The 21528-nt window shown below is 39.6% G+C and overlaps 1 protein-coding gene across 4 annotated transcripts in view; it reads left to right on the top strand.

Moving 5' to 3' along the window:
* The first annotated feature begins 8013 nt into the window (after positions 1–8013).
* The window catches only part of SNX14 (sorting nexin 14), a 47865-nt gene continuing 34350 nt past the window's right edge, over positions 8014–21528 (top strand). For 2 of the 4 annotated variants that reach the window (XM_033055629.1, XM_033055630.1), the window contains exons 1-6: positions 8069–8190; positions 8275–8395; positions 9195–9268; positions 9373–9451; positions 15939–15982; positions 20496–20583. In XM_033055629.1, the coding sequence (XP_032911520.1) occupies positions 8291–8395; positions 9195–9268; positions 9373–9451; positions 15939–15982; positions 20496–20583 (390 nt within the window). In that variant the 5' untranslated portion in view covers positions 8069–8190; positions 8275–8290. Of the gene's footprint in view, positions 8191–8274; positions 8396–9191; positions 9269–9372; positions 9452–15938; positions 15983–20495; positions 20584–21528 lie in introns of all 4 variants that reach the window. The other 2 variants (XM_033055628.2, XM_033055627.1) reach the window with 2 other exon arrangements.

The following is a 21528-nucleotide window of genomic DNA, read 5'->3' on the forward strand; positions in this document are numbered from 1 at the left end:
AAAAGAGGCTAAGTCTTTGTATGTTGTTCATTAGTGCTGGAAATATACAGGATTTGTTTTCATAGACAGCATTTGGTCAGAAAAAGTCACTTTCTCTGCAGGTGTGAGCAGGGTTAGCAGCATCTCTGAAGACTTCGAAAAGGGGATGTACCTGAAGGTAGAAGTAATGTGAAATGAGGAACTTGCAGACATAGGTGCATGGTCTGAGTTCTTGGTGAAACTCAGGTGAGCAGCTTTGAACTAAGACACCTTGGACTAAAGGTACTAAATTCATGTCTTCTCACTATCAAGGCAGCCCTTCTAGATAATACATAATTTCAGTTTGCTTGGTGCTTTCTCTGTTCTTTTTACCTTTGGGCTTTGGGGAAGGAGAGCAAGTCATTACTGCATAGGTAGCTTGTCTTCTCCAGACCTAACAGCTGAAGGGGAAAATGGAGAGGGGAGCACACAGCTGGGCAGTGGTCCAGGACAGATACATGGGCTTTCCAGAATCTGAGACTGGCTGACACTCCTAAGTTTTTTGACCATAATCTATTCCAGAAAAACTGGATGTAAGACAAACAGCACTCTATGGTTACAGCTTAGTAATGTAAAGTTTAATGTACAGTTTATCACATCTAAGCTGAATGCTGACAAATGGAGAATTTTCTCCTCATCCTCAATATGTGATCTGCTAGGAACCTGGATGATATTAGAGAATCTCTTCTCTATTTTGATTATCTTCTGAAGAAAAATCTACTTTCTTCAGGGAAAAAAACCCTTCCCTCTTGCATCTGAACTGCAGTGACCCCAACTTGAGATCTATCTGCAACATGCACGTTGTTTGTGTTTCATTAGGAGCTATGTTTAAGCATCTGTTGAAATCCCAAAGACCTCAGCTTTCACTTGCAGTTTCTGGGGTGGTGGTGGTGAAAATACTGCAAACTTGACCTACAGAGAACATCCAAACTTGAGACTGGACTGGAAGATTCACAGTGTCTTAAGGGGAAGAAAGTGTTATTCCTTAAAGTTAGATAGAAAGGATAGGAAACTCATTTTCATATTAAAATGTCCCTCTATTAGTAAATACTTTAAAGTATGTGTCTGGGAAAGAGGAAAGACTTACTGCCTGGTGTTTTAAGCAATTTCTTTTGTAATTCTTTAGTACAAAGATAAACGAGGTAGCTTATATAGTAGCAAGTAATTCAGGCACAAATCAATTTATTGAGTTTTAGAAAAATACTGAGTGGTAGTAATAATTGCCTACATTATATCAGACCTTACTAGCTCCAATCCTTTCCTAGGTAGAATGCTAGTTACTTAAATGAAACAGAAAATAAAAACAAAGCAAAACTTCAGTGGAGTTCTGTAGTACTCACCAAAGTCTTCCAAATAGTCCCTGCTTCTTGATTCCAGTTTGTGCCTTTTCCTTGTCTGCTGGTAAACCCACAGAGGGACCATCTGCTTCTGCAGAAGCACTATTAATGCCAGTGCTAGAGGGGAGGTGCTGTGTAATAATATATTGCTTTTTTTCTATCAGGTATACCAGCAATTTGGACAGCAGAATAGTTTGGGATACCTCCAGGAACTTGGGCACCTGTTCAATAGATAGTGTTGATCAGCTGTGAGTTGTAAGGATCAATCAGTTATGAGTGCAAGGAAGCCTGGCCTTGCAGAGAGCATGGTATTGAGATCCACTTCTCAAACTCTCATTAAAATCATCATATTCCTCTTTCAGTGGAGCTCTCCCATGGAGCTATATGCTCCAGTTATACCACAAAATATCTAAGACATGGGCAAGCTGCCCATGTGCTCCAAAAAGCTGTTTTCAAAAAGCCTTAAGACTCATCCTTATGTATGCTTCTGTCCAGGTGCTCTCGTAGTATCACCTTGTGCGTTCTGCCTGTTTGCACAGAATCATTTGTAATATAGTCAATATTCTTGCTAAGGAAATATAACATTTATGTTATGTTCTCTTTAACCATTCTGCAAATACTTCAGTTTTTCCCAGATGTCATTTAAAAGGAAGAAAATGTCAGATTTATTCCATACATCCTCAGCCAACAAATGGTAAACAAAACAATATCCTGGTTATACAACTGGTTCTGTAGCACTTCATATGAAATGTCTGATGAAAAATTTAAGCACAAATAACTGCTGCAAGGTGACAATTAATGTTGTTTAACTTTTAACCTATGTTGCTTTTACATACTTCACGTTGTCGGAGAAACTGGTTGCTTGAACTAAAAATATCTCTGTGGAATTCTGACCTGACAGAAACACTCCAGGCATTTACTGCTGTGTCCCCAGAAGCTAAAAGCAATGGGCTCCAGGATACCAGCTCACCAGTCACCAAAAGAAGCCTGATCTTGCAGATCTCATCACTAGGTCTGGGTTTACATGGTCATGTTAAGTACCCACAGAAAAATTTCATGGATACAAGCTGCCTTACAACATCAACCTGTAGTTACAGTTAGTCTTTTTTCCACTTTTAACGACTTCTGCCTGTTGATTAGAATTTCCTGAGTACATAAAGGCTTTAGGTTGGGATTTTTTTCACTGTTTTTCTTTTAAAGTGGAAAAAATGAGTCCATCAGAAATAAGAGTTGTATCCAGATGAGGAAAAAGGATCATAAATCTTCATTGGCAAAAATGTTAAAATACTCTTGAGGTAGAGCAAAAAAATCAAAATATTTAAGAAGGGACTAGGTCTAATAAAAATAATTTTGAATGCTATTTTGTTAACAGTTTTGTTTCCCATGTTGCAGCCTGTCCCTACTCACTGCTACACAACAGAGGAGATAATAAAATTGGATAAGGAAAGGGAGAACAGCAAAAGTGATAAAAGGTATAAAAGTGTTCTTATGTGAAGGACAAGTCACTGGAACAGGAATCTTAATTTTGGAAAAGACAGTTTTCTCAGGTGACCAAAGAATTTGGTAAAATGATAAGTAGCAACCGTGCTGAGTAGGGAATGATTTTTTACCATCTCTAGTAAATGTATGAATGTTTGGAGAGCTGTATTTTCACTCACACAAATGCAAGTGGTAGAACTCCTTGCATGATTTTTATGGATGTTAAAGTTTCTCATTCTTCAAAAGCAAGTTGAAATTTAGGAAATAAATTCTTTCTCAGGATATCCCCAAGATTATGAATTAGAGTAAAAGAATGTTCCAGGAACTTATTATTGTATTCTTGCCATGCTTTTACAACTTTTTCCTAGGTATGTATCCCCTGATGACCATCATCAACAGGATGCTCACCCAGCTGAACTTTTCCTGATCCAACATAGTTCCATGAGTCTAGTGTGTATCTATGACGAAAAACTTAACTAGCTTTAAATTCTTCAGGTCTTACCATAGTTCTGAGGCATAGGTGCTGCCTCAGAATCATTACAGTTACAGTTTGTAATGATTTAACAGAAACACGTAATGTTACAGCATTATCTTGACACTTTTTAATTTAGCTGAAAACAAGGGATCCTGGCTTAAATTCATTCTTGAACTCCCTACTTCAAAATTTTCCCCACTGACCAAGGCTGGTCAACAGGAATTCCCTTCAGGACCTGACATAGTTATTTTCACAGTTTGTATCAAGGCAAGGCTTTCTTTATCCCCACAGTAATTTTGATTTTCACTGAGTTCTTACATATGTGCTCTGGCATGGTTTTAACTGTTTACATGAGTACAGCTCCTTAGTTCTTACATAAGCTTTTTCTTATAAATTCTTAACATCCATCTTGACATTCCCTCATTCCTCCCTGATCAACCTACATTTTTCAAAGGAATTAGGTTTTCCAGATCTTTCCTTTGCACGTACAACCAACTGACCACCCTCACTTAATACTTACGGTGTGCATCCAAAAACCTTGTTGTTTCTTGCTCAGGTGAATCAAGATAAAATTTCTATGGAGTACAGCTTTGCCAAATGTTGCCACAAATCATAATATTCATTTATTTTAACACTCTTCCAGTGTCTCTTGTATACGTTTAGTTCTCCTTTTTTGCACATATTCCTGCAGGCCTCTATTTCTTACTGTATTGTCAACTTCTGCTCTCTATTATTTTTTTTAATGTCCCATAAATAGTAGTTTATGACTGAACACATTATTTTCATCACTAATGTCTAAATTCTCTCCAGTGTCTTGTCTGTGAAAGAATTTCTTCAGAAAATTCCTTTTCATGTTAACAAGTTGAAGAAAAGCTCTATACACCAATCTGTCTCGGAATCTTTTCACTTTTTCCTTGAGAGTTACAAGTTCTTCAAGGCAAAACTGACTCTGGTACATTGCCTGTTTTTTATTTTGGTTTGTTTTTTTAACTTCTTCCCAAGGAGACCTTGTCCCAGTGAAATTCTAACGCACTCTGCTCCTCAGTACCCCTCTGGTTTGCAGAGCATTGTTCCTGTTGGGAATACTAAACTGACCTTCTGGAAACTCCACTTGAAGTGGGTCCTTTTACTTCAGTTTCTGTGTTGGATCAGTTTCCTTGTCATTCTTTTTTTGCCTTGCAAGTCTTTATTCTGCCTGGTATTTTTAGTCTTAAACACAGCCTAGTAGGTATTTTCAGGTTTTCTAACAGAACTGTATTTTATAGTCTCTTTAAAAAAAAAAGATAAATTTTGAGTGGTGTGTTACAATTTAAACCTCTTAGCCTTTCCCCTTAATTTCAATTGCTTTCTAATTCCGCTTTTAAACAAACAACGTAATTTGTAAGTCTCTCGTCATTCCCTGCAAGTGTGGAGATGAATGATCTTTTATGAAGTGTTTCACACATCTTTTCTTAAACCATTTCTCCCTCCACCTGCCATTCTGCTCCCTACTGCAGCAGCTGAATTCCTCCATTCCTCTAGAAGAAAACTTGTGAGGGATTTTATCCAGGAACCCAAAACCCCCCTGTTGCTGTATTGAGCAGATACTTCTGGACCCAACTTACCACTTTCTCATCCAGTTTGCTTTAATTTGGTCATACTGAGAATCAGCATGTAATCCAGGAAGCAAATACAAGACCCTACAGCTATAGGTGGCACACATTTCCATACAGCTGGCAAGCATGGGTCAGTGTGGGTGGTACAGGGATATGACTCCCAAATGCCATAAATCTAGACTATCTAAACTCTATTTTATTAACTCATTAACAGACATATATTTATAATGAATAGAAATGTCTTTTTAACAGTAAAGCTAATTTTACTTATCAAAGTGCTCATTATTATTCTACTCAAACCAGAAATGTGCAGCTAATGGTCAGCCATCAATCCCCTGTAGTTTCAGTGCTCCTTTAAAGGCCAAAAAGTACTACTGAAGTGCAGTTTTCACCTCACACTTGTTGCATACACCTGAATCATTTCAGGTGGAAACCAGTAACTGTTGGTGGATGCCCTTTAAGTTTTAAATTTGAAACAGTCAAGTGCCAAGAGCCTACTAATGCTTGCCTGTCTTGGGATCTGACTGGCCAACTTCAGTTTCACTTCTTTACTTAAGCTTAGCTATTTGCTGAACATTAAAAATCTGCAGAGTTTTCTGCTAAATGGCTCTAGTTAAAGATTAATATGAAGGCTTCTATTTAAGCTTCTTGAAAAGGGCCCACAAAATGAACAGGGACTCGTGAGGAATAATTATAAAGGAAAATTAATTCTTTGTTGAGAAAATACGAAGGATTAGATATTGTAAATTAGCCTTGACAACTCTATCCTTGAAAGAGAGGACTATGTAAGCCCTTGAAAAGAGCAAAAGCAGACTTGCAGAGTAAATTAAATGCAATTAACTGGTGAGAATCTGTTTATTACAGTTCACTGTCTGGCTTATTTTAAAAAGGCATTTTTTAAGTAAAAAAAAAGCGCACTTTGGTAAATACAATCTCAGACTAATAACTAATGTTACTTAGCCAAAAATTGTAGTTTTATATTTCAAGTTGTTGAAAATCTGCTCTAATATACTTCTTAGATGGTAGAATAGTCAAGCTTCTCCTACCATCAAAGAAAACAGGCCTAAACCCCAAACCAGGGAGAACTGGCTCCACAAGATGACTTGTATGATCAGTGAAAAATCCTTTTACATTTTAAACACTAAAATAAAATCTGTCTTTCCAGATTAACCCAGTGCTGGCCACATTACTTCAGAGCCCATCTCGAGATTCATGCTTTTCCCTGGCAGTTCTCCCTCCAGCTGACCACAGAATCTTCCCAAGAATTTATATGAAGACAGAACAACTTACTGTTTCCAGGGAATGGATAAAGTTCCTATTTCTCAAGGAATTTTGAAAAAGCTTGATGTTGTCAGCAGTTCCTTTTTGTTTTTCTAGTTTTGTTTTGTCGAAAAACAAACATCTGCTGAGTCTTTCAGTGTACCAGAACAATCTAGGGGCCATAGTGACAGAGGGTGATGGGCAATGCCAACACTGCTGTCTCCAGCAGAGCAGGATGGGGTAAAGCAATTTGTTGTGTCTGCTCAGCAGATGTACAGTCTGTGAACTGAAGGAAGCTGCACAGTTCCTAAGATAATGAGGTACAATTAGTGCCAGATGTGAATGTGGCAATTTTACAGTAAGTAAACACAATTCTGAACAATGAAGCTATAAATTTAAGAAGCTTTACCTGAAGTACACAATGCAAATAGAAGCAGAAGTTTGACTTAAGTTTCTTCTGGTTTGCTGTGTAAGTCACTTCCTGTGTTACAGATAGGCGATGCTGTGACGTTTTCATGAAATATTGTAAGAATTACAGATTTTTAGAAGTTATTCCTTATTAAAAGCATTGCAAGGTAAGTGACTAAAAATCAGCAGCAGTAAAGCTGAGGATAAAGTAAGCTGATAACAAAAAAAGTGCATCTTAGGAAAACTGATTTCCTCTGAATAGGCTGTATGGACATTTGCTGTGTGAATGCACCTTGGTTTTTTCTACTAGAAAACGTGGACTGACATGAAATAATACTGTGCAGAGACGCTTAAAGAAATTCAAGCCGACCCTGGGCTTTTGCCAAGCACTCAGAGAAAGGTCAACACACTGAAGTCAAACTGCAGCATTTCACCTACTCAAGACGTCAAGGGAAGCGTTGCACAAACTGACAAAGCATCTGAGCAAAGATTCTGGAAGCTGTTTCCATTTCGATTTCTGCATGCTGACTAGCCCTCCAAATACCAGTATTTTCTTAACAGCGCAGTTGTGGGGATCTCAGTGAAGATTTGTAAACACAGCTCATCTGAACAGATGTGTTTCAGTATTTCATGTGCCCTTGCTTATTCAGTGCGCTGCATGGGGCTCATGCAAATGGACATACAAGGCAACAGCAGCTTCTCCAAACAGCTACAAGCGGGCATCCCTCCCTGAGCGGGTCTCCATACTTGCCAGTCAGAAGCCCCTCTGTGGGTACCAACTCCCAGAAGTTGTTTCACTTTGCCCATTGAACCGATACACCCACAACCAGCAGTGTCTTATTAACAGAGCCTTGAGTTTCGTAAGACTGAGGAACTACAGAGCAGCTGAAAGCACTCCAGTGGTTTGAAAGCTTGTGGCTTACAGTGTAACCGAGGGTGTTATTCGTGTGAAGTTGGCTTTAAATTCTTCTCTCTAGCAATAAACTACATTCTAGAATTCCACTCTTTTCAATGTCTTACTCTTGTATACTTACTGATGTTAAGGTGGTGTCTTATTACATTTCCTACCCCGTTCCTTTTCTTTACAGCCAATTACGAAGTTTTGAGTGGTGTTTATAGGGTTTTAGTGTCCCAGTCACTGAATTACTTCGTTCAGTCATCGTCCAAATATAGAGCATTTAATCAGACGTAGCACCTCCTGGCCGCTTGGCGCTGGGAACCCCTTGTTGTCCAGAACCCAAGTATTTATAACTAGGTAAGCTCGCTGTCATCAGAGACCTTCTACTTGGAGTGCTTAGCGCGCTACGTGACACAGCACAGCTGCGAGCGCGGCCGCAGCTCCCGGCCGGGCGGGCACGGCTCCTCCTCCCGCCGGGCCCGGCCCCTGACGCGGGCCCTGACGCGGCCGCCGCCATCAGCGGGCGCCGGCAGCGGAAGCGGCGCCGCCTCCGGCCCGGCCGGCGCGGGCAGCGGCCGCCATGGGGGGGGTGCGGGCGGCCGGGCGGCGGCTGCTGCGGCGGCTGCGGGGCGCCGAGGGGCTGCGGGAGACCTGCCGCCAGTACCCGCTCTCCTGCTGCCTCCTCCTGGGGCTGGGCACCGCCACCCTCCTCCTCAACCGGTAACCGGGCGGGCGGGGGAGCCGGGCGCGGCCGGCGCTGCGCCTTCTCACGCAGCGGCTTTTCCTTCCCGTGTGTCTGTAAAGGTATCTGCATATTTTGATGATCTTCTGGTCGTTCGTGGCTGGGGTCGTCACCTTCTACTGTTCCTTGGGACCGGACTCCCTCCTGCCCAATATTCTGTTCACAATAAAATATAAACCCAAGGTAAATATGCCTGTGGAGAGTCTTGTGCTTTCTTTAAATATGTTAACAATTTATATGGAGTAGCAATTCTTGCCTAATCCTAGCTGCTTTCAGAAATATTGTGCGTCAGCTCATACACTCCTGCGGACAGGTGTTTGTGGCAAATCGGTAATGGTTACGACTGAATTCTTGGCGTGTTTCTGCACAGTCCCGTCAAATCCACCTATGGCTGCAAGGCCGGTTGTTGGAGTGTCCGTGGATGTTGTTTCCTGCTTCACTCATTGAACGTTTTGAGCATTTGAGTAGCAGGCAGTGGAGAAACCATGCTGTTATTTGCTGCTTTAATGGACCTTTTACTTTTCTAAAGATGCCCTCCTTTTGGGAGGCCAGTGGTGAATCTCCTTTGCTCACTGTAATCAAAATTCTCTAAACAGTACTGCACTTCAAAGAGAAAATACTCCCAAAGCAAATTGCTCCTTTCTAACTTAAAACAATTCAATGTAGAATTTCATAGGGCTAAAAAGGTGTAGTTGCAATAGTTCAAGGCAGAGAAACCATCTGGTTTGTTACTAGATTGATTAATGTATGGGGAGATGTGAAAGGATATCTGTGTCCTCTCACTTTGTTTCGTCAATTTTTCTTTTTGGCTCAGTTGTTTTTCGTACTGTGTCTTGTTACCTTGTTTTCCTACTGGAGAAACAAGTTTGTCTTTATTCGGTTCTCTGTAATAGTGTGTTCTAAAAGGAAGTTCACAAATGTGTCAGTATATTAATAGAGTCATCATTTTGGAGGATGTAAACGTGTCCAAATCTCTTAGCAGTTGGAATTGCCGGAGCTGTTTCCCCATGGTCACAGTTGTGCTGTATGTGGCAAGGTCAAGTGCAAGAGGCACAGGTAAATTACATATGATGTGCTTAGTACTGCTGCTATTTTACACATCACAGTAGAAAACTGTCAGCTGCACATTGTTACATGAACTTCTCCATGCTCTCCTACAGACCTACTTTGCTTCTGGAAAACTATCAGCCATGGCTGGATCTGAAAGTGCCTTCCAAAGTGGATGCATCACTTTCGGAGGTAATTGGTGCATTGTTTCTTTAGTACATTAAAATTCTGTGGGTTTTTATTACGTGTCTTTGAAATTTTACTTCAGGTTCATTAGATAGTTCAGATGTCAAAAGAGTGTTTGCTGGGAGCGGGGAGCGAAGGAGGCCTGCTTTTAAACATGGTCTGCTTCTGTAGCAGTGCACCTAGAACATAGAAAAAATGCCTGTGTAAATTGGGAAGAATAATGGAAAGAATAGTTACAATTGAACATGTCCGTGTCTTTATTAAAAAGTTAAAGATTTCAGCCTGCTTAGTTTCTTGCAGTTGAGGTTAAAGATGATTTGCTCCAATTACAAAAGGTCTGTAATGAAGATGATAATTTGATGGTAGGGAGCCTACAGGAAGGATGAAAACAGTATATTACAAGAGCATGAGGGAAAAGAAGGGGGAATGGATTCAAACTGGTAGAGTAGGTTTACATTAGATATTAAGAAGAAATGCTTTACAGTGAGTGTAGTGAGGTGCTGGAACAGGTTGCCTTGAGAACTTTTGGCTGCCCTATCCCTGGAAGTGTTTAAGGCCTGGTGGGATGGAGCAGCCTGGCCAAGTGCAAGGTGTCCCTGCCCAGGGCAGGGGGTTGGAACTAGATGGTCTTTAAGGTCCCTTCCAACCCAAACCATTCAGTGAATCTTTTTAAAATCATCAGACAAAGCCGTAACAAAATCGGACTGAAAAAAGAAATTGTTGAATTTACTCAAAGAAGAATAGCATATATATCTTTTTAGGTAAACCTGTAAATCAGGAATGGTGTTTTTTTATAATCGCTTTTAAAATGAGCTGTTTGAAGAGCAGTTTTTCTTTGGGCTTGAGTTTTTGTTTATTTCCTTGATTAGTAATTGATGAAATATATTGGGAGCTAAACAGATAAACTACTGTTTTTTGAAGCTAGGAAAATGCACAAGCATATAGGTAGATTAATATTAATTTATTTAGAATTCCAGCTTTGGAGTTCTGTGGTACGAGGATGAACGACTGGCATAGCAGAAGTGAGAGGATTTTTGTGTGTCAGTTCTTGGAATTAACAACATGGTGTGTGAAGTCAAAGCCTTGTGTGTCTGTGCTATAAGCTAATACTTCATCTCTGTGAGATGTTGTCCCAGATGTTGCCCACCGCAGGAGTGGGAGAAGAATGAAAAATAAGGAAGGCATGGACAGTTGAGGAATGTTTTTAAAAAGCGACAGGTAACAACCTGTTGACTTCCTGTAGTTGAATGAAGTGACTTCTGTGATTTCAGAAGTAAACAACTATTCTTTTAAAGTTGCTTAATCTATTTTTAAAAATAAGTTTAAGTGCATTAAAATAACAATATTGCTGAATAGAATTTCAATAGACTTTTGCATTAATAATAGAATGTCAAATAAATGCTTCTGTGCATTTAATATTTTTAGGATTTAGGGTAACAAATAGCTGTGGCAGTCCACCCAAAAGTGCTGTAAATGCTGGACAACTGGAAATTTTCTTGTTTGGCTTAAATGGGAATTTGATGCTGGAAGGGTTCCTTGTATCTCTTCGTAAGCGATATGAGAAGATGCCATTGTTATCTCGTTGGCATTTTGTATGTGATTGCTGTAGTTCTGCTTTTACCCAGAGTGGCCTTCTCTTTGCTGTTACTTTTCACTTCAGTGGCTTGTGCCAGGCCCTGCTTTATTTACCACTGCAGATGTGGGTTTTGTGTATCCATGCCCATGCTTCTCATTCCTTTATCTCCTTTGTGTACTTAACCAGAGGGAAGAACCAGGCCTGAGCTCTAGACCTTCCCAGGGCAGCGAGCCAGGATCACCCCCCTTGATGGACCCAAACAAGTAGTCTGAGCCTCCTTTTTCACCTGTGTTGATCAGACTGTTTGGGATGAGATATCTCATTGCATGGCTCCTCATTGCAGCTGTTCTGTACTGGTTAAGAGGGTAGCAAGGGATTCTTCAACCACACTATATTCCTCTTGACCATCTCTGAGGATGCAGCACATGATGCTGGCCTGGAATTGGATAGCCTGCTTCAGGTTGGAAGGAGAGACTGCTCTTATTTTCTTTTGTGGGTTAGTCATACATTAGAGAGAAGCTGATACAGTGTGAACTGAATTAAGGTTAATTAGATTCTAAAGGAGTGCAGAGTGCAGCCTGTTTCTAAAAAGCAGTTTCTTCAAATACTTGGAATAATTTTGGATTTTTTTTATTATGTTTTAATTTTTCTAGTTCCTTTTTTTTGCAGCTTGAAGAACTTTGGCAATATTCTCATTTCCAAATGTTTCTAATTTGAACCAGGTGTATAGCCTTTAAGCTTGTGTTTTCAAGTGCTTTCAGAATAATTTAATACACACTCAAATCAGAAGAAATCCAGGTTTTCCTCACAAGTATGGATTTTTCTTTCTTGGATTGTGATGGTAGTTTGTCTCACTTTGCAAATTCTTAATCTTTTGCAGCCTTGTTTTAGTCTATTCAGCTGCTGTGCGTGGTTTAGAAGAATAACAAAGCCTGTGCCTGGACATTCCTCCCTGCATTTATGTTTGTTGTTATAGTTGAGCACTAAACTGTCTCAACCATGCATACATCACTTTTATAATTTGGGCTGTATCCTGCACAAAAACAAGGCAGTGACCTAAGTATAACTTTGTTTCCAGTGTCTAATCCATTTTGCATTATTTGTTTCTTCAATGTTTTCTTTCTTTTTGAGTTAGGACATATCAGTTGGTCAGTTAGATTATTGTGTATAATCTAGGTGCTACAGATTGTATAAAGGAGAATTTAATCCTGTTCTCTTGATGAATTCATCTTTTTCTCTACAATTTCATTTTTGCTGTGTGAAGGACGATTGCAAGTCAACCTGTGGAAAGCTACTCAGCTACTCTTTAACAGCATTGTGAAATGAAAGTCTCACTGGATCAAGGAAGGTGCTGCTGTCTTTTGATCTCACTTTTTTTTTTAAATTCTTCTCAGGTTCTTGACTGTAGGACTAGATTTTTTTTTTGTTTTCTAAAAGCAATAAATAGACAAATGGCATGACAAGAAATCATTTATTGCCTGGACGAGCTCTTTGCAAGTTCTGAACTCCTATAGTAACACAGTGGACTGTATGCTTTCTTACTGGAATGGCTTATTCTACCCCCAGGAAGTGGCCTCAGCTGTCAGGTTGTGCTGTCTTGTAAGGCTTTATAATTGTTATTGTGGTTTATGTATCAAATCCTTGCTCTTTTCTGTTCTGATTGGACCTGGTACTTCTGACCTGCTGCTGAATCAGTTATCACTCGTCTCTGCAGTTCCTCCTCCTGACAGTTGGGTCAGTTGTATGGCAGTCCCCAGAAAGCTTGTCTCAGCAGCAAAGACTGACTAGCTTGCAGTATTGCAGTACATGCTAGAAAATTATTTCTCTCTTTTTTTTTTTTTTTTTTTTTTAAATTTAGCTGCTGCTTATATTGCCACCTGCTGCATTTGGTTTTACACTTGTAATCTCTATTCAATTCAAAGCTGCCCATGCACAGTAAAATCAGTCATTTTACAAAATGCATGAAAAAATAGGTAAGCTTTAAATGAAATGACTCATCATTTATATTTAAAACTGGAGAATACTTTACAGACAAGGAAATGGCTTATAATTAGCTGTCATTCTTTGAAGTGTTCCATCTACTTTATTGGGGTGTGTGAAGTGTGGGCAATTGAGCCTGAATAATATTTTTGTTATTGCTAGAATGGAAGAGGGTACACATGTCCTGTTTCCCCAGTGCTTCATGAAAGTGCAGTGGATGATGTAGCAGATTTTTTTCTGTCCAGCAGAATCACACTGACAGAGTCTGGAGTGCTTTTCAAGGGAAAACAGTACAGACAGCATGCCTTGAAATCCAGTTAGTGGCAATCAATGGCTTATTGCTTCTTGAGTGCTTCTGTTTTTGCAGTAGGGATGATTTTACACAGTAGCTCTGCCTTAGCTTCTGTATAGCACCTCAGTGGAATGGAGGATCATACTTGACTGCCTCTGCCATGCCATGTGTTTGCAATTAGTGCCATTAGTTTGCAAGTAGGAGCTGCTTTCTGTGTCCATGCATTTTTTTTATTAGGCCATATAGATAACCTGAGTCCTAGTAGAATGTGTCCTGCCTTCTGATATCTTGACTAGTGATAAGTGGACGCCAGTGGAGAGTGCATTTTGAGTTAGTTATCTGTCTCTGTGCATGCTGTCTCTGTGTTTTTGTCTAGTGAGATTATCTGCAGTGTTCTGTGGAAGCAGTACCATAAAGCTTGCTCTTACGGTGTGGCTGTGGAAGAGAAACACTGGCAAGTCTGTAAAATGGTTCAGCTGGTGCTGAGACTTCTTTTGAAAAGACTCACACCTGAGTGAGTCAGGTCTTGCACCATCAGGTCTTGCACTTTTTTAAACTTTTCTTGCTTATTTAATAACCATGGGAAGATGAATCTCAGAACCATGTGTGTTTTGCAGTCAGGATCAGATCTCTCACTGTTGGAAACAATTCTTCTAGTGCCTTCAGAAGACTGTATAGGACTATAGAGGGAGAGAGGGCCAATAAGTTATGTTAGCATTTGATGAACTGAATTGTAGTGGCACATTCGTGGAAAACTTGATAGGCTCTCAGTTCAAAAGTAGTAGTCATAAATGGAGAAAGCTGTTTCAAGAGGAGTTCATTGTATTCCCTTTGAATACACTGTCCCATGCTTGAAGGCTGTGCGAGTGCACTTTCCACTCCTATCAGAAGATGCTCTACTGCTGCTCTTGATGGGGAGACACAGAGCAAAAGTGGAGGAAGAAGGAAGAAGGCTCCTTTAATAGACAGTGCAGGCTTCTGTAAGGCACTTCTTCTGAAGAGTGCACTCTGAGCCTTGAAAGAGGTTTATTTTGTGAGAAACTCCACATGAACAAAAATAATGTCACAATACCTGTGAGACTGAGATCCCTTTGGAGTAAATTGGTGGCTCATGTAGTAGCAGTGCTATGGAAGGCATCAGGGAAATTGGTTTAAGTAGTCTGGTATATTGCTCTTAAGGCCAATGGCCTGTGATTGCTGACTGGAGCTGGATATGATCTCCTTTCTGTTGTCTGAAGATTAACTTCCATAGAAAGTTCTCTGGGATTTCTTAATCTCTTCTAGACTGGGAATTGAAGCGTCTGTTGTCATTTTCCTCACCCTTCCACCCTGTTTATAAATGGAAATATGAGATTGGAGGTTGGGGATGACACAGGACGACTTGATACAACGTTTAGCTTACCCATCCATCGTTAACACATGATGGTATTACAGTTTTGAGATCTATTAATGCTGTAGCACATAAGGGTGGGGGAAAAGACATTGATGGCTTTGTGTGGTCTATAACACAGACATCTAAAGTTATCCTAAGCTGCAGAACATCTCTTCAGAATGAGGGGAGCAAAATCACTGCAGTGGAACAACTGGAAAAGGGAAAGTATTTTATCAAATCTGAGTAGGTGGTACACTTGCTAGTGAAGACAGAAAAAGTATTCATGAGCTACTCAGGTCTGAAGAGGTGAGAAGAATTAAAAAGGGCACGTGTCTTTTTTATTGAGTATGCTTTTATAATCATTACAGGAGCAGAGGCATGTAGTACCCTGAAGATAGTATAAATTTAATAAGTCTTGAATTCTTGCAGTGCATACTGTGTGAATGAGTGCAGCAGTAGATCTTGTAAGAAGAGAAACACTTATTCTCATGAATGACACTTGTGTATCAGCTGTTACATTCAGCTTTCCTTTCAGACTCTGCATTTTTCTGTGTACACAGTGGCTTTGAAAACCCTTTCCTTCAACAGAACGTGGCAGAGCAGCCTTACATAGCAACATAAATATTCTCTGTTACTTCTCTCGTCAGCATTGATGCTGTTGGGGACAAACTGATCTCTAAAACACTGATTCAAATTAAGGGGTAGGTTGCAGTAGGAGAAGGTAGTGTGGGTAATATCTTGGGGCTATAGTGAAGGAGGAAGACTCTTAAGAAAGCTACATCCTTCTGTCTCCTTGTTACGGATGGCTTTCATAACAATTCCTTTTCATGACTCCTCTTTTGTTTTCTTTGAGAGTGGTGAGCATGCAGGATTGACTGTCCCACCTTGAAGGTGGAGGTTTGTGTGAAAAAGGATGGAGGTGTATGTAAGTGTAGTATGTAACTGTGCCTGTGGGACACTCCATGCTATGTCAGAGAAGAACAGGGACTGATCTGAAATATTAGGGATGGGCTGTTTAAGGTAAGATTACATTTTTTATAGCATTTACCTGACAGTGACCATGGCACTGAGCTTCATGTTACTGATAGTATGTGTGGCAGATGTTTCTTGTTGATGTCTGGTGAAACCATCACTTTGCTGTTACTTGCCCAAAGTACACTGATTACAATGCAAAATGGTTGAGTTTTGGAAGGTATTTGTGATGTTAACTCTTCTAACAGGGATTTGTAGTAAACTATTTATTTTTTAATATGGTTGTCTTTGTTCTGCACAGGTGCTTGAGTTGGTGCTGGAAAACTTTATTTATCCATGGTACAGGTACGAGCTTTACCTAAAAGTTACTGGTTTTAATATCACAAATATTTGTCAACCTGTCACTGTCACCTGAAAATAAACATTTCTGTTTCCTTCGTGAAAGATAAAGCACACTTTTGAGTGTTACGAATCATTGTTTTATTGTCTCGTGGCAGAATAGAACAGATCTTTTGATAGTTTAGTTATAATAGACGTCATTCTGAAATCTGGATTTCATCCTAGAACACTTGTAGATTGTCTATTTTTATATGTTCATCTTGTGGTAATTCTTACTTGGAAGTAAATACAGATTGATGAAAATCAGTGTAAAATTTCAGGCCATTACTACCTCTGAAATTTACTTCCAGATTAGAAGCATACTGATCTATCACATTGCTTAAAAAAAACCCAAAAAAACTTTGCAGGGTTTGAAAGAAAAGGTATTTTGAGTACATATGGCCAACTTAGAGAGCATCTCATAATTTTCTGACTTCTTAGACTGTCAGTGATTGTACTGCACTGAATAGAATAGTACTGTGTAAATAATTTTAAAATGCTGAATAAAGAAAAGAATATGGCTGATTATTTTTTCTAGGGTTTTTTTTTTGTTTTCTTCCTTGTACTTTTATATATTAATTAGTGCTTTTCAGTACTTTCAAGAATATATTAAAATATTTCTAACTGATAATGTCAGCAGTAATGTGTTAAAACAACATCTTGCCTTTATTTTGCATTTGACATTGGATGGAAATGTTTAATTTGTCCTAAAAAAAAAAAAGTATGCTTTCTTTTATTTTCACTCTGTTTCATTTGGATTTTTTCTGTCTCTGGGATCTAAAATTTCAAATTTCTTTGCTGCTTGGGTTTTTGGTTGTGGCCAATACCTGCATGTCTGACCTCTAACTTTGTGTGTTGAATATGCTGAAATGTAAAACTTTACTGCTGATGCAAACAGCAGAGGGAGCTTTAGCACCATGTGTTGTGAATGCAAGTTGGAAACCTCAAGGTTTTAAACTTTGAAATACAGAAAACTAGAGCATGTTCTATTGAGTTGTTGATAAAGTAAAAAATGTAAGACACTCATCTTCTGTATTGCGTGATTGGAAAAGAGTTTTTTCTTGGCTGGTGGAAGATTCTTCAATGTCTTTGTTATGGACTGACAAGGAAACTTGGCTTCCACCAATTACTTCTCTGACACCCAAGACAGTGGAAGTCTGGAATACATCATCTGGTGGGGATAATAGTTTCATTATATATATAATATACAGTTAGAAATGTGGTGTAAAATACGCTTGGTGTGAAGCCAACCAGCCTACATTCTGCTCCATCTTGCCCTCTGGTGAGCAGTATAGGTGTTCCTACCCTGTCCTCAGTTCTGCATGGCTGCACCTCTGGATTTTGAACTAGTTCTGTAAATTCACACCACGCTGATCAAATCTCACAAGCTTTCAGTGAATCAGAAATACTTGGAGTTCAGTGACCTACAGTGAGTGCAGTGATGTCCAAGTAATTCTACAGGAAACAACTTGGTCCTGAAAGGCTTACTGGTTTCAGTTTAGCAGTAGTGATGTCAGATCTGCTCCTGTTTAGTGTAGACATTCAGGTGTTTCCAGCAGGGGTTGTGCACGGAGACATGAACTGTGTCTGTGTGCTATAATTTGAGAGCTGGCTTGTAGAGCATGTCAGTTCTGACCTTTCCTACTCTAACTGTGCCTGCACTGTTGGCAAAGCTCACATCACCTGGGAGAGAGGATTCTTGCATTCAGGATGTTTGTTTTCTGAGCAAATAAACCTCACTCAGGTTAATTCTTCCCAGAGCCTTTGCTTCCATGCTGTCCTTATTTGGCAGTGTGGCTGGGTGCACACTAGCAGGCAATTCATACTTGGCAGATAGGCTGGTTAAACAGTTGGCTAAGTTCCTTTCCAAAGAAAAGGGCATAATTCTGAATGCTAGCTGCTTTACCTTTCACATGAATGGATTTTGTGCAGAAGCTACCTCTTTTTTTATTATTATTATTTTGTTTTTAAAAATTGTTTTTTGTTTTGTGTGCTGTGCTAGCTGATGCTGTCTTGGACATTAGTGTTACCAGGATGTATCTCAGAAGCAAAGGAAGTGAAATGTTTACAGGGTGTGATGCAAGATAAATTCAGTTTTTTGCTTAGGAATAAAAATGCTATAAGCAGATAAAAGCTGGTTTATGTTTCATTAATAAACTGTGTAAGAATTTCTAGTATTTTATTAGCAGGTTAAAATTTAAGCAGGTCCTAAATTTGGACCACTTTAGGGGAGTGAGGATTAGTGCTTAAAATCCAGTGAACTCTACTGAAATAGGTTATTATACCTATGTGCATTTTTGCTTTTTAGTTTTCAAAGTATTTATGCTGGTTTTATTAATGTATTTTTTTTCAACTCTATGAGAAGAATAGTTGTAAGTAATCCCAAGTTTTAGAGCTACAAAACACAGGTCTGAGTCTATTGCTTATGCTGTACAGCAAAACTATGTACTATCTTGCTTATACCAACCTTATTTTAAGTAGAGTTTAAAGTTTGAGTGGGTCACTCTGTGCTTATGAAGTATTTTTGGTTATTGATGGTACTGCAGCACCAGTTCTCTCAGATTAGGACAGAATTCAGTAATTATCACAATTTTGTAATACATAGCTATGAAAACATTTTTCTTTTATGGTGACTAAACACACTGTTTTCACATATGGAGCTGCTTCTTTTAAATGCAAGTAATGCAAGAAAAATTCAGAATTTTTTGTTGAGTTACAAGCCATAGCTTTATATTTTTATTAGCTTGTGACTTCTTTTTCTACATCTTTTTGAAAGCAGTTGGCCAAGTTTTGTAAGAATAATTGACGCACAAAGGAAAAATATAATTTTGTTATTTGTATATGATTTTCGTTTATCAGCGGATCTCATAAGACTTTGCGTGCGATAGCAATTGGGCGTATCTCTTTTGAGACATGAGACTCATAACTGTTTGCAATTAATATTCCTAAAGTTCTGGGAAAACACAGGCAGCTTTTGAAATGTTTCCAAGAGGGTTATTTGGACTTTCCCGTGTGTCACTGGAGATTTGACATTTTACAGGTTCATGATGTTTTCGCACCAGTCTTCAGTCTGCTGGTGATTAAAAGAATGTCTTTGCAAATCTGTTGTGAGAATATGTGGCATAAAGTCGTGTCCAAGTAGAGCTAGCCAAGATACTGGTTATCCAAGTGTCAATAAAATAACAACTTCTTGGTCCAAATTACTTCATGTATCTTGTCGTCTGTCAGAGGATAGTAATACCATAATACAGTTTGTTTGCTAATCCCTTGGCAATGCTAATCCCTTTGACAGTGTGGGTATTTTCTGACCATATTGCTTATAAAATGTCAGCTGCTGATCTTAAACCAAACTTTCCCCTGCAGTGTTCTTCTTATCTGCATGTGATTAGCTGTTGGAGGATGGTTGTGTTTCTTATGCCAGGGTGCTTTCTCTGAGGTGTTTTTTTCATGCAATTAGTTACATACTTTGACCTCAGGTCTCTGGTACTTCTAGTATCCGTACCTAATTGTTCATCATCAACGTACCTTTGAATATTCCATAGCCCAGGCTAAAATTACTTTAAAAATTGGATGCTGAATAATGTAAAAGATTTTTTGAATTTTAAAAATTATTTTTAAATGTACTGTTCTTGCTTATAGTGTTCTTTTATAAAGCAAGTAGTATTTCTACTTACTACACTCATTTATCATCAAAAAGTGTGATGGCTCTTGCATGTGATCATTAGGTAAAACTGAATGCAGTTTCCTTTGTTTTGTCATTATTTAGCTGTTATACTTCAGTTTTACCAATATATTGGTCATGCTCTAAAGTTCATATTAATAACTGCATTGCATTTTGTGGACTGCTGGCATCATGCTCTTTTTTTCCACTCAGTTTAGTTGCAGTTTCTTCATCTAAGTCTTAGTGTATTTCTTGTTTTCGTTCAGTTTTTCAAAAAAGTCACGGAGTTAGGTATTTTTCTTCCTGAATCACATTTAATGATTTTTACAATGAGTTTTCAGTGAACATACTTTATTGCAGCAGATGGAAACTGGCAAGCCAGATTAAAAGTTTGGATGATATTCCGACATAGCGATTTGGAAATCTATTTAAATTCTTCTTTGCTTCCAAGCAGAAGCCGCTTTAAATAATTTCAATTTCCTTTATACCGATGAGTTAGGATGTATTTCCATATGTAGAAACTAGGTTAGATTTTACTCAGTCAAAATCATGCAGATAGTATATGAGAGCAGGAATGGGTGTATCATTGCAATTTCCTGACGTTTTTCTTAAGCCATTGTGTGCACAGACATTGTGGAAATGCTGTATATTTTCCTCAGACAGAAGACTTCTGACTCTCTGGTAGCTTTCATTTCAGTTCATTCCAGCTGAAGTATCATTGATGAATGTTCTTATGCATTTAATAGTGCCAAATGTATTGCATTAATAGAAATGTACTTTATTCTACTTTCCCATATGCCATGCTTTGGAACACTGCAGAAATATTACTGATGATGAGTCCTCAGTGGATGAACTGAGAGGGACACTACGGTTTTTTGCATCTGTCTTAGTTCGGAGAATTCACAAGGTAAGGTGGCTTAAAGGTAGGTGTTAGTGTTGGTTTTCTGTCAGAAGTAATTGATATCCATCTCTAGTGGGTTCTTAATTTTTTTTCAAATTGTGATTCTAAAGTCAACCTTATAGGTTGTTTTTAACCATCTAAGTTACTTCTTTGTGATATCTACCCGTTCTTTCTGGAGCTTGTCCCCTTACTAATTATAAACCATCTCTGAAGCTTCATCATTGGAAGTGTTCAGCATCATGTTGGATATGACTTTGAGCAAAGTGTTCTAGTGAAAGATGTCTCTGCCGTGGCAGGGGATTGGAATAAGTGATCTGTGAAGGTCCCTTGTGACTCAAACTTTTCCCCAGTTCTTGCAAATGAATATATTTTTTACACTAGTGCAAGGCGTTATTAAAACCTTGTGGTCTTTTAGCTGTCTTTTGGTGACTTAATCCAAGTGGAAACCATTTTGAGAATTACTGTAAAAGATACAGTAGTTTCACGAATACAAGCCGCACGGATTATAAGCCGCACCCCCGGTGCCTCGACAATGTTGCTGTCTTTGTCAATAGATAAGCCGCACCCCGAATATTAGCCGCACTTTCGTTCGTCGCGAGAATCCGTGCGCAGCTTTCACAAATTGGCCAATTAGTAACAGGATCGCGGCATAGCGGGCTTTACTGGCTCGGGGCGGGGCCAGGAAGGCTCGGCCCGCTCATGGTTGCCGACGGGGCCGGGTGGCCCAGCTCAGCGCCACGGCTCGGCGGGGCTGGCTGGCTGGTGCTGCCGCCGCCGCCGGGCTCGCTGGCCCCCCTCTCCCGTCAGCACCGCCCCGCTGCCGCGTTCGCTCGCCCGGCTGGCAGGGCTGCCGCCGCCGGGCTCGCCGCCCGCCCCGCTGCCGCTTTCGCTCACCCTGCACCGCGCCTCGCGAGCGCCGCGCCTCGCGAGCGCCGCGCCCGCCCCGCGGCG

Source organism: Catharus ustulatus, chromosome 3 (genome assembly GCF_009819885.2).
Source record: "Catharus ustulatus isolate bCatUst1 chromosome 3, bCatUst1.pri.v2, whole genome shotgun sequence".
Taxonomy (NCBI): Eukaryota; Metazoa; Chordata; class Aves; order Passeriformes; family Turdidae; genus Catharus; species Catharus ustulatus.